Source organism: Muscardinus avellanarius (genome assembly GCF_963383645.1).
Source record: "Muscardinus avellanarius genome assembly, chromosome: 3".
NCBI lineage: Eukaryota > Metazoa > Chordata > Mammalia > Rodentia > Gliridae > Muscardinus > Muscardinus avellanarius.
Window position 1 is genome coordinate 25,181,123 of NC_137788.1, and position 13,014 is coordinate 25,194,136.

The following is a 13,014-nucleotide window of genomic DNA, read 5'->3' on the forward strand; positions in this document are numbered from 1 at the left end:
AGTGTGCACCACCATGCCCGGCTTTTATTTTTTATTTAAAAACAGGGTCTCCAGAGTTTCTAAGGCTGTCCTATTTCAGCTCCCCAAGTACTGGGATTATAAGCATGCACCATCACACCCAGCTCTCCTCAACTATCCCCCCTGCCCCCATTCCCTGGTTGTATTGCAGATGGAACCCAGCGGCCTTCTACCTCTGAGCTTCTGGGCTACACTCCCAGACCTATTTTATATTTTATTTGGAAACGGGGTTTCACTAAGTTGCTAAAAGCCTCACTAAGTAATTGAGGCTGGCTTTGAACCTGCATGATCCTCCAGTCTCAGCCTCCCAAGTAGTGGGATTACAAGAGTGCACCACCACACCAGGCTTCTGTGCAACTATTCCTTTTTTTTTTTGGCGGTACTGAGGATGGAACTCAGGGGCATTCTACCTGAGCTACAACCCCAGCCCTATTTTTTATTCTTTATTTTTATTTTTTTTATTTTTGACTTTTGGTGGTACTGGGGTTCCTGGAAACCCTTCTACCTCCGGGCTATACTCCCAGACCTAATTTTATATTTTTATTTGGAAACAGGGTCTCTTAAGCCAGCAACGCTGGCTTTGAACCTGTGCGATCCTCCTGTCTCCGTCTCCCAAGTGCGGGGATTACAAGCGTGCGCCACCACGCCTAGCTTATTCTTTATTTTGAAACAGGATCTCACTAAATTGCAAAGGGTCTCACTAAGTAGCTGAGGCTATCTGCAAACCGTGATCCTCCTGTCTCAGCCTCCCAAGTATGGGGATTATAAGTGTGCGCCACCATGCTGGGCTCTGTGCAACTATTCTAAAGATGAAAAAAGTGAGGCTCAGAAAAGTGAACTGCAAGCAGGGTATGGTCGTGCACACTTATAATCCCAGTACTTGAGAGGTCAAGACAGGAGGATCACAAGTTCACGGACAGCCTCAGCTACTTAGTGTAGGCCCTCCACAATTTAGTGGGACCCTATTTTAAAAATAAAGAATAAGAAAATAGGACTAGGAGTGTAGCTTGGAGGTAAAATGCCCCTGAGTTCAATCCCCAGTACTGCAAAAACAAACAAACAAACAAGCAAACAAACAAACAAACAAAGTGAACTGCTAGCTTGGTGCTGGTACACACCTGTAATTTCACCATTTGGGAGGCTGAGATAGGAGAATCACAGGGTTGAGACTATGTATGGTAACTCAGGTAGACCCTGTTTCAACAAAAAATAAAAAAATTAAAAGGGGTGAGAGCGTAGGCTCAGAAGTAGACTGCTTCTGGGTTCAATTCCCAGTACCACACATACAAAAAACTGTGAACTGCTCAAGGTGACAAAATTAATAGCTGAGCCAGGAAGCAAATCCACATGTTCATTTTATTGCAAGTAGCAGTTTATTCTATGAGTTTAATATTATTCTGCAGAGCCATTAAAACAGTGCCTATTGATTTTTTGGTAGTGGGGATTAAACCCAGGTGTACCCCTCCCCACCATGGTACTGGGGATTGAACCCAGGGGCATTCTACCTCCACACTATACCCCCAGCCCTATTTTTTATTTAAAAAACTTTTTTTTTTTTTTTTTTTGGCAGTACTGGGGATGGAACCTAGGGGCATTCTACCTCCAAGCTACACCCCCATTCCTATTTTTTTTCTTTATTTTGAGACAGGGTCTCGCTAAGATGCAAGGGCCCTCACTAAGCAGTTGAGGCTGTCTGCAAACCATGATCCTCCTGTCTCAGCCTCCCAAATGCTGGTATTACAAGTGTGCACCACCATGCCTGGCTAAACCCAGGAGCATTCTATCTCCAAACTATACCCCTAGACCTTTTTATTTTTATTTTTTTATATTTTGAGGGTTTGGGGATGGAACCCAGGGACATTTGACCTTCGAGCTACATCCCCTGCTCTATTTTTTATTATTTATTTTGAAACAGTCTCACTAAGTTGCAGAGGGCCTAAGTAGCTAAGGCTGGCTGTGAACTGCGATCCTCCAGTCTCAACCTCCCGAATGCTGGGATTACAGCATGCACCACCACGCCTGGCCGACCTTTGTAGTTTTGAAATAGGGTCTTGCTAAGTTGCTGAATGTCTTGCTAAGTTCTGAGACTGGCTTCAAACCTGCAATCCTCGCATCTCAGCCTCTGAAGTACTGGGATTATAGGCATGTACCACTACACCACTACCTATTATTTTAAATAGGGAAATTTTTTTTTTTTTTGGTACTGGGGTTCCTGGAAGCCCTTCTACCTCCGGGCTACACTCCCAGACCTATTTTTATATTTTTATTTGGAAACAGGGTCTCCTAAGCCAGCGTGCGCGGCTGGCTTTGAACCTGCGCGATCCTCCTGTCTCTGCCTCCCAAGCGCGGGGATTACAAGCGTGCGCCACCATGCCCAGCTAAATAGGGAAATTTTGAAGGGTTGCTTTGAGAAGTGACTATTAGAAAACTAAGTTATGGCTGGGCCTGGTGGCGCACGCTTGTAATCCTAGCACTTGGGAGGCGGAGACAGGAGGATCACACAGGTTAGAAGCCAGCCTCAGCTACTTAGCGAGGCTCTCAGCAACTTAGTGAGACTGTTTCCAAATAAAGTATAAAATAGGTCTGGGAGTATAGTACGGAGGTAGAAAAGCCTCTGGGTTCCACCCCCAGTACCACCAAAATAAATAAATAACAATAGAAAACTAAGGTATGCAGGAGGGTACACCAACAGGTGAGAAGACAAGATAAGGCGCTCCCATTATGACTTCAAATTGTAACATGTATTGATAACACCTACCTTTACTGTACCATCATCACTTCCAGTACAGACAAGCTGGGGGCCCCTCCGGGCTGGATAACAGGAATTCACAAAGGAAGTATGTCCCTTTAGTCTTTTAACCCTCTCGCCTGTTTCACTATCCCACACTGCCACAGTTTTATCTGTGGATGCTGAGAAGAGCATACTAGAAGGTAAGAAAAAGAACACAAAAGGATCAAGTGAAAAAAAGAAACAATAACAATCTGTTTTTCCTGCCTTTTAAAACGTGACAAATTCTTCTAATCACTGACCTGTTGTGCTCTCTAGTTTGGCATGCTTTACTCTACCTATGGAAATCCTACTCATGTCCTAGACCCAGTCATAGCATCGATGAACGAAGTTTAAAACCATGTCCTTCTGTGTGCCCCTGTAATTCACACACCTAATACAGCAACTCTTTGATATCTTCCTCCTATGATAGCTCACATTTTACACATAAGACATCCTCCCTCTTGGAATTGTTTAATTACTCCCTCTGCTGTAGAGGTAAGACTGAATGTCGGAATTCTGGACCCAAGGGCTGAACAACTCCAATCCTTGCTTTAAAAAAAACAAAGTTTTACAGCTGGGCGTGGTGACTCACGCTTGTAAACTCAGCACTGGGGAGGCTCAGACAGGAGGATCGCGGTTCACAGATAGCCTCAGCTTCTACTTAGCGAGGCCCTTTGCAACTCAGTGAGGCCTGTTTCAAAATAAAGAATAAAAAATAGGGCTGGGGATGTAGCTCGGAGGTAGAATGCCCCTAAGTTCTATCCCCAATTCTGCAAACAAAACAAAACAAAACAAAAACCCAAAGTTTTTGTTTACTTATATTTATTTATTTTGGTACTGGGGATTGAACCCAGGAGTGTTCTAACTCTAAGCTACACCACATGCCCTATTTTTTTATTTTTGTGGTGTTGGGGATTGAAGCCAGAGGCATTCTACCTCTGAGCCACATCGCCAGCCCTATTTTATTTTTATTTTGAAACAGGGTCTCACTAGGTTGATGACAGTCTCACTACTTGCTGTGGCTGTCCTCCAACCTGATCCTCCTGTGTCAGCCTCCCAAGTACTGGGATTACAGGTGTGTACCACCATACCTGGCATCTACAAATATTCTAAAATTATGTGGTTATGTTTATGATAGCAGGTATTAAGTGAACAATGTTAAAGGGAAAAAATCAGCAGATAAAATTGTACACACAAAGCTGGGTATGGTGGCTTATATCTGTAATCCCAGTACTTGGGAGGCCGAGACAGGAGGATCACAGATTTGAGGCTAGTCTCAGCAATTTAGCAAGACCCTGTTTCAAAATAATAAAATAGGGCTCAGGGTATAGCTCAGAGGTAGAATCCTCTTAGGTTCAATCCCCAGATCAAAACAACAACAAAACACACTTCTAACAAATATATCAAAACTAAAGAGTTTTGGTAGATAAAAGGCTTTAGAAAAATTATAATATCAACAATGACTATCTTTGGAATGGTAAGAATATGGACTTTTTTCGGTGATGGGGATAGAACCTCAGAGTGTTCTAGATCTAAGCTATACCCCCAGACCTTTGTATTTTTAAATTTTGAAACAGATTCTTGGCCTGGCATGATAGCACATGCTTATAGTCCCAGTACTTGGGAGGCTGAGACAGGATGATCACAGATTTGTAGCCTACACCAGCAACTTAGTGAGACCCTATTTAAAAAAAAAAAGGCTGGGGGGTATAATACAGAGGTAGAAAGCCCCTGGGTTCAATCCCTAGTACAAACAAACAAAACAAAAACAACAAAAAAGGATCTTGCTGAATTGCTGAGGCTGTCTTTGAACTTGAGATCCTCCTGTCTCAGTCTCCCAAGTACTGGGATTACTGGTGTGCACCACCATGGTTATGGACTATTTTTTTTTTTTTTTTTTGCAGTACCGGGAATGGAGCCCAGGAACATTCTACCTGTGAGCTACACCCCCAGCCCTATCTTTTATTCTTTATTTTGAAACCAGGTCTCACTGATTTGCAATGGACCTAAGTACCTAAGGCTGTCCACGAACCACCATCCTCTGGTTTTAGCCTCACAAATGCTGGGATTACAAGCATGCACCACCACTCTGGCTTATTCTTTATTTTTTAATCTTTTGCAGTATTGGGGATGAAACCCAGGGGCATTCTACCTCTGAGTTATAGCCCCAGCCCTATTTTTAATTTTTAAACAGGGTCTTACTAAGTTCCAGAGGGCCTCATTAAGTAGCTTAAAGCTATCCATGAATCTGTGATCCTCCTGTCTCAGCCTCCCAAGTACTGAGATTACAAGTGTGCACGGCCAGCCCGGCTCTGGACTATTTTTTTTTAATCTGCTTTGCTTCGTAAAATAATACTTTATTACTTTTATAATTAAAGTAGCTAATTTCTATATATAAAATTAATTTTGCACTGGGAGTGGTGGCACACACTTGTAATCCCAGCATTTGGGAGGCTGAAACAGGAGGACTGTGGATCGTGGCCAACCTCAGCTACTTAGTTGCCCTTTGCAACTCAGTGAGACTCTGTTTCAAAGAAAAAAAAATTACATTTTGCTTTGTCTTGTAAAAAATTTTGTATGGACTATTAATACATCAGATGACAGTGACAGTGTATTTATAATTGTGCACACAGATAATAAACGCCTTGCCTGTGGTGACAGTAATAATGATAATAAAATAGATATCTAAACTACAATTTCTGACAAAAGGTCTCCTGAAAGAGGAAACTCAAGGATGAAAGATGGGAGGATGCTAAAAAGCATAGGAGAAGCAGCTGTCATTCCGTTATGCAGAACTCACCTGCCGTCTGTATTATAGTGCAGCTCCATCACTGCTCCGCTATGTCCCTTCAGTGTGGCATAGTTATCACAGTCACCATAGACATTCCACAACACTGTCAGGGCAAGAGGGCTTCTGTGAACATTACTAGGCAAATGAAAATGCATTACTAAGGCTGAGACAGGAGGATTGTGGTTCATAGACAGCCTCTGCTACTTAGTGAGGCCCTCCATAACTTAATAAAAAAAAGGGCTGGGGCCCGGCGTGGTGGCGCACGCTTGTAATCCCCGCGCTTGGGAGGCGGAGACAGGAGGATCGCACAGGTTCAAAGCCAGCTGCGTTGGCTTAAGAGACCCTGTTTCCACATAAAAAAGTAAAAAATAGGTCTGAGAGTGTAGCCCGTGTGAGTGTATCCCGGAGGTAGAAGGGCTTCGAGGCACCCCAGTACCACCAAAAAAAGAAGAAAAAAAAAAAAAAAAAGGGCTAGGGATGTTGCTCAGCAGTAGAGTGCCACTGGGTTCAATCCCCAATACCACAAAAAAAAAAAAAAAAAAAACCACCAAAAAAGCTCGTTATGAATTTACAAGAATAACAGTTCTAAAATTTCTTCTAAATGCTCTTTTAGAAGACTACTGGTTCTACCAAGTGGAACAATTTTCCTACCACTGAAATAAAACTAACGCCAAGCTGCGTGTGGTAGTTACTTCTGTAATCACAGTTCTTGGGAGGCTAAGACAGAAGGATTGTAAGTTTGAGCCTGGACAACTTAGTGACACCATGTTTCAAAATAAAGAACAAAAAGGGTTTGGATGTACCTTAGTGGTACAGTGTCCCTGAACTTAATTTCCAGTACCGTAATAAATGAATAATAAATATTTTGGTAGGGAACAATTACTCCAGATTCAACAGTTATGCCTTACATATCAGTCGGTCGAATCCTGCAGATGCTAATGTGGATCCATTGGGGTGAAACTTGCAGCAGTAGACTTCTCCTTCATGTCCTGACAGCAGCATGATTGGGGCTTGAAGAGAGGAACACCTTGGAGGCCCCTGAAGAAAAGAGAAGTATGAGGTGGCCACTGCATATAGGCAAAGGATGCTACAAAACCGGGGGATGGGGGGCAGAGGGAATGCACCAGGCAAACAATGAGAGGATTTCTTCTGATTAGAGAATGGTAGCTCTGCTCACATAACTCATGCCTCCAACTTGACACTCTCCTGAACGTTCCACCATCTACCCGCTACACTAATTCTCTTCCTCCCTCCGTCTGTTCTTGTCCGATAGCCGACTTGACTGCTCAAACACTTTAAACTCATTTATTTGTCTCAGATCTGTAAATCTGAAGTCTCCGGAAAAAACCTTTTCCTCCATCTGTGGCTCTTTTCAAATATTTCCTCTTCAGGAAGTCATTTTGTGACTAAACTCAAGTAGCACACTGCCTCCCCACCTATATTCAATTAACTCCACTGTACTAATTCACACCACTTACCACTATCTGAAATTATCTTCCTCACATAACTGCTCACATATGTTGTCTTTTCTCCCAGAGAAATGAAGCTCTCCAAGTACAGGGACCCTGCCTGTGCTATTCAAAAACGTTTTCCTAGTCTCTAGTTCATTTAATGACTGACTAAACTGGCCACCCCAACAACCAGAAGGGTACAGATGATTAGGAGAACTAGTTTTTTTTTTTTTTTTTAACTGCCTCCAAAACCAAGGATTAGAGCCGGGCGTGGTGGCGCACGCTTGTAATCCCCGCGCTTGGGAGGCTGAGACAGGAGGATCGCGAAGGTTTGAAGCCAGCCTCAGCTACTTAGTGAGACCCTGTTTCCAAATAAAATACAAAATAGGTCTGGGAGTATAGCCCGAAGGTAGAAAGCCCCTGGGTTCTACTCCCAGTACCACAAAAAACAAAAACAAAAACAAAAAAACCAAGGATTAAACCTGAGGGTAGTTTACTAATAAATTATATCCACAGCCTGTTTTATTTTTGTGGTATTAGGGATTGAACCTAAGGGCATTCTATTCTCAGCTATACCCCTAGTTCTATTTTACTTTTTTTTTTTTGGTCTGGTACTAGAGATGGAACCCAGGGGCATTCTACCTCCAAGCCACACTCCTAGCCCTATTTTTTATTCTTTATTTAAAAAAATTTTTTATTTTGTGGGTTTGGGGATGGAACCCAGGGATATTTGACCTCCGAACTATACACCCTGCCCTATTTTTTATTCTTTATTTTGAAACAGGGTCTCACTAAGTTGCAGAGGGCCTCACTAAGTAGCTGAGGCTGTCCGTGAACTGCGATCCTCTGGTCTCAGCCTCCCGAATGCTGGGATTACAAGCATGCTCCACCACACCTGGCTTATTCTTTATTTTGAAACAGGGTCTCACAGAGTTGCAAGGCCTTACTAAGTAGCTGAGGCTGTCCGTGAACCAGGATCCTTCTGCCTTCTGTCTCAGCCTTCTGAATGTGGGGATTACAAGTGCTACACCCAGCTAGCTTGCTTGCTTGCTTGCTTGCTTGCTTGCTTTCTTTCTTTCTGGTGGTACTGGGGTTCCTGGAAGCCCTTCTAACTTCGGGCAACACTCCCAGACCTATTTTATTTTTGGAGACAGTGTCTCTTAAGCCAGCACAGCTGGCTTCGAACCTGAGCGATCCTCCTGTCTCCGCCTCCCAAGCGCGGGGATTACAAGCCTGGGCTACCAGGTCTGGGCTCTATTTTACTTTCAAAAGGTCTGGCTAAATTACGGAGTGCTAGCTGGCCTTGAACTTTCAATCCTGTCTCAGCCTCTCAAGTACTGGGATTACAGGCCTGAGTGGAACCCTGCTAGGTGGAGTTTTTGGTAGTACTGGTGAATAAATCCTGAGAGTTCTATTTCCAAGACACACCCCCAGACCTTTTAATTTTTGTTTAGAAACAGGGACTTGCTAGGTTGCTGAGAGTCCTGAGGCTATCCTCCAACCTGTGATCCTCCAGTCTCAGCCTTCCAAGTACTGGGATTACACGTGTGTGCCACACCTGGCTGCCAAAGTAGTTCTGATGGTGGTCGTGGAATTAAGCCTAGGCTTAGCAGTTCACCTAAACCTGGGCTGAGATTCTTACTTGTCAAATAGGGAAAATAAGTACACTACTAATAATTCTCTAATCTCTTTAGTAGTTTCCGGTATATTTATTTATTTATTTATTTATTTATTTATTTATTTATTTATTTATTTATTTATTGTGGTACTGAGGATGAAACACAGGGTCATTCTACCTCCCACTACACCCCCAGCCCTATTTTCTTCTTCTTCTTCTTTTTTAATATGGAATGCGTCATAAATTTGTATGTCATCCTTGTGCAAGGACTATGCTAATCTTCTCCGTATCACTCCAATTTTAGTCTATGTGCTGCAAAAGCAAGCACTTTCTTCTTTGTTTTGAAACGGTCTCACTGAGTTGCAGAGGGCCTCACTAAGTGGTAGCCGAGGCTGTCCGCGAACCGCGATCCTGCCCCAGCCTCTCTAAATGCTGCGCTTACAAGCGTGCGCCACCATGCTCAGCTCCAGTGTATTTATTTATTTAAAAATTACAAGGCTGGGCGTGGTGGTATACGCTTGATCCCAGTACTTGAGAGGCTGAGAAAGGAGGACTGCAGGTTCATGGCTAGTATCAGCTACTTAGTGAGACCCTCTGCAACTTAGTGAGCTGCTTCAAAATAAAAAATCAGGCTGGGTGTGGTGGATGCACGCTTGTAATCCTAGTTCTTAGGCAGCTGAGACAGGAGGATGCAGGTTTGTGGTCAGCTTTAGCTACTTAGTGAGGCCCTCTGCAACTTAGTGAGATCCTGTTTCAAAGTAAAGAACATAAAATAGGGCTGGGGGTATAGCTCAGAGGTAGGATGCCCGTGGATTCAATCCCGAGTACGGGGTGTGTGCGTGCGCGCGCACGTGCGTGCGCGAGGGGAGGGGGTAGCGGGATAGGGCTGCTGTCGTACTTCGATACTTGGAGGTAGAATGCCCCTAAAAACAAAACAAAACACCAAGGCACTGAGGAAATAACAAAACTGAACAAAATAAGTGAAATAATTAGACACTGAATTCTTTTTGGAAAGAGGCAAGAAGAAAGAAAATAAGTAAAACATAGATACATAGATGGTAGTATGTGATGGAGAAAAATGAAGCAGGAATGTAGGTTCCAGAGTATATGATACTGAAACTTAAAATAGGGTTACCAAGAAAGCCCTCACTGAAAAAGAGGTATCGGAACAAAGATTTGAAGGAGCCAAGTGTGCAAAGCATGTGGACATCTGGAAAAGCATTCTAGCCCAAGGCCCAGCAAATGCAAAGGCCCTGAGGCAGAGCATGCCAGTGTGACTAGAGCAGGGTGAGCAATACAAAATTGATATATCAGTAAAGAGAGAAAATAACCTTAAGAACCTTGATTTATACTCTGAATGAAATGGATAACCACTGGGAATTTTTCAGCAGAGGATAATGTGATTTGATGTTTAGAAGGATTCCCCTGGTTGTCAGACTGATAACAGATTGTCCACACAAGGCTAGGAATATCAGGCCCCCTCCTGCAATAATGCCAAATTACATGGAGGTGATAAAAGTGGTATTAAGTTATTATATAGGACCCCATCCCCATGCCCCAGACTGGTCTTGCTATGCTGACCAAGTTGGCCTGAAATTCCTGGGCTCAAGCAATCTTCTTGCCTCATCCTTCCAAATAGCTAGGACTACAGGCAGTTGGCTGGCTTACGTAGATATTTTGAGGACTATGCCAGTCAGGTGACAGGCTGATTGAGGAATTGAGAGGGCACACATACTTCCTCACCTGAGCCTATTAGCATAGTAGGAAAGGTGTGATCACTCTCTCTTTTATAGGAAATGCAGTTAGGAGCATGGGTTCTAATTAAAAATCTATCACCTATTAGATAAGAGCTTGTTTTTCAATCTAGAAAATGGGAAAAATAGCTGTTCCTAATGCTTAGGCTGTTACCAACATTAATGGAGATTTTATTATACAAAACACTGAAATAGGGGTGTTTTCTCTTATAGGATTCTTGTCCAGTGGATTTTGACAAATGAAGTCCCAGGATTAACGAAGGGTGTAGAAATATGAAATTATTTTAAGTCACGGAAAGATGGAAGACAAAAAGAGCTCCCCACCATGGGAGGGGGAATGGTCCCTGAAAGACAGTAATCAGTAAGCTCTTGGGAGGTGCAGCTTTTATACCATACTGAACCGGGTGTGGTGGTACACACTTGTAATCCCCGCGCTTGGGAGGCGGAGACAGGAATCGGGCAGGTTTGAAGCCAGCCTTGCTGGCTGAAGAGACCCTGTTTCCAAATAAAAATATAAAAATAGGCCTGGGAGTGTAGCCCGGAGGTAGAAGGGTTTCCAGGAACCCCAGTACCACAAAAACAAAAACCAAAAACAAACCATACTGAGGTTTCCCATCTGCGTGTGTGTGTGTGTGTGTGTGTGTGTGTGTGTGTGTGTGTGTGTGAGAGAGAGGGGGGGGGAATATGAATACTGGGGAATCCAGGGGCATTCAACCTCTGAGCTACATCCCCTATTTTTTTTTTTTAATTCTTTATCTTTGAAACAGGGTCTTACTACCCTGTGGAGGACCTCACTAAGTAGCTGAGGCTGGCAGCAATCCTGTGATCCTACAGTTTCAACCTTCCAAGATTGGGATTATAAGTGTATGCACCACACCATCTGTTCTTTTATGATTGGTCTGAACTGGGTTTGGGACACCTAATGTCTGTGTGTGTGTGTGTGTGTGTGTGTGTGTGTGTGTCTGGGGATGGAACCCAGAGGCATTTGACCTCCGAGTCACACCCCTTGTCCAATTTTTTATTCTTTATTTTGAAACAGGGTCTCTCTGAGTTGCGGAGGGCTTCACTAAGTAGCTGAGGCTGTCTGTGAACCGCGATCCTCGAGTCTCAGCACCCCAAATGCTGGGATTTACAAGCGTGTGCCACCACGCCCAGCGACCTAATGTCTTTTGACCAATTTCAATCCTTAATTTGAATTATCATCTTGTGGGCCCTGATCTCCTGGAGCCCCCACAGGTCTTGCTCACTGCTCACCTCTCCCCACCTCACAGAAAGTGATGAAGATGGCCTTCTTTACTTTGTCCACATGCTTTGCACACTTGGCTCCTTCAAATCTTTGTTCAGATACCTCTTTTTCAGTGAGGGCTTTCCTGGTAATCCTATTTTAAGCTGCAATACCCCGTACCTGGGAACCCACATTCCCGTGCCCAGGTTCTCTCTCCTGCCTCAACACTTAGGACAGACTCAATGAATGTTATTGTTCGGTTGCTGTTAATAACGCTAGTGCAGAGAACTAAAGAGAGAAGCAACTTGTCCAAAGTCTTAAAGCGACCAATATAATTTACTTTCTTCATTCATTCATTCACTCGACAAACATTTCTGAATGCTTATTTTATGTTGCATCTCTAGAATATTTAGGATGCTGAAGCCGGGTCCCAGGTTTTCAGCCCAAGGATTTAACTACTTCTAATGCTACCTCACAGGGCGGTCGAAAGGCTGAAAACAAGCGCCAAAGAGGGGAACGTGTATAAGGCATACTGCAGGATGTTGGACCTCTTAATAATCTTTATCTGTTTTAACTTCAGCTACATTCTGGTTCCGCCCAGCAGTACGGAGCCGCCCGGAACAGCGCCGAGGACCGCGAGCTGAGCCGAGGGCCGAAGGCCGCCTGCCTCCTCACTTACCGCTTGCAGTAAAGCTCCCGGCGTAGCGGGTGGCTGCCCCCCTCCGGGGCCGGACCCCGCCGCTCCCAACAGTAACTCATGCCGCTGCCGCTTGACTGGGACCAGCGGTAACTCCGGACCCTTGCGCTTCTGCTGTTCTATCATGGCGGTAGCCACTTTTCTCAGCGCCGCTACAGACCGCGCCGACGGCCTCCGGCGCCGCGCGATTGGCTCTCATTTAGTTCTTCCTAAGGCACTTCCGGCTTGGAGTAACCAATCAGCTTTTAGTATCCCCCTCTGCACCGCCTTCTGGATGGCCTCTTGTCATTGGTTATATCCTCATGACGTCACGAGAGTGCGATTCAGGGATTGGTTAGCAGAGCTGGCGTCCCTCCTAGGCGCGCTGTCTTGTGGGTGGGAACTCTGACTGGATCTGGTGTTTCTGGTACTGCTGCGGCTCGGAGACCAGGAGCTGACGCTGAGTAAGTACAGGGGAGGCCAGGAGTGGGTGGCTGCTCGAATCTGGAGGCCACGCCACCGGTGTGTAGTCTGACCGTGCCATTCTCAGCCGAAGGCTTGATAGCAGGGGGCGGGAGCTCCCGCCCCCCGTCTCCAGCTCCGGCAAGTAGTCCCTTTGCTGGCTCTGGGGTCTTTGGCGGCAGGACTCAGACCTGCAGCTGGCTCTTCATGGCCGCCTGTTTCAACAGGCGCCGACTGTGTCCACCCCTA

At 44.7% G+C, this 13,014-nt stretch overlaps 1 protein-coding gene across 1 annotated transcript in view; it reads right to left on the minus strand.

The window, feature by feature from the left end:
- Positions 1-12,450, minus strand: part of SNRNP40 (small nuclear ribonucleoprotein U5 subunit 40) — a gene marked incomplete at both ends in the record, with an annotated part of 35,130 nt that extends 22,680 nt beyond the window's left edge. Inside the window, 4 exons of the mRNA XM_080692661.1 lie at positions 2,777-2,942; positions 5,589-5,682; positions 6,488-6,617; positions 12,307-12,450. Of these exons, the coding sequence (XP_080548787.1) occupies positions 2,777-2,942; positions 5,589-5,682; positions 6,488-6,617; positions 12,307-12,450 (534 nt within the window). The remainder of the gene's footprint in view (positions 1-2,776; positions 2,943-5,588; positions 5,683-6,487; positions 6,618-12,306) is intronic.
- Between the last annotated feature and the right edge of the window lie 564 nt (positions 12,451-13,014).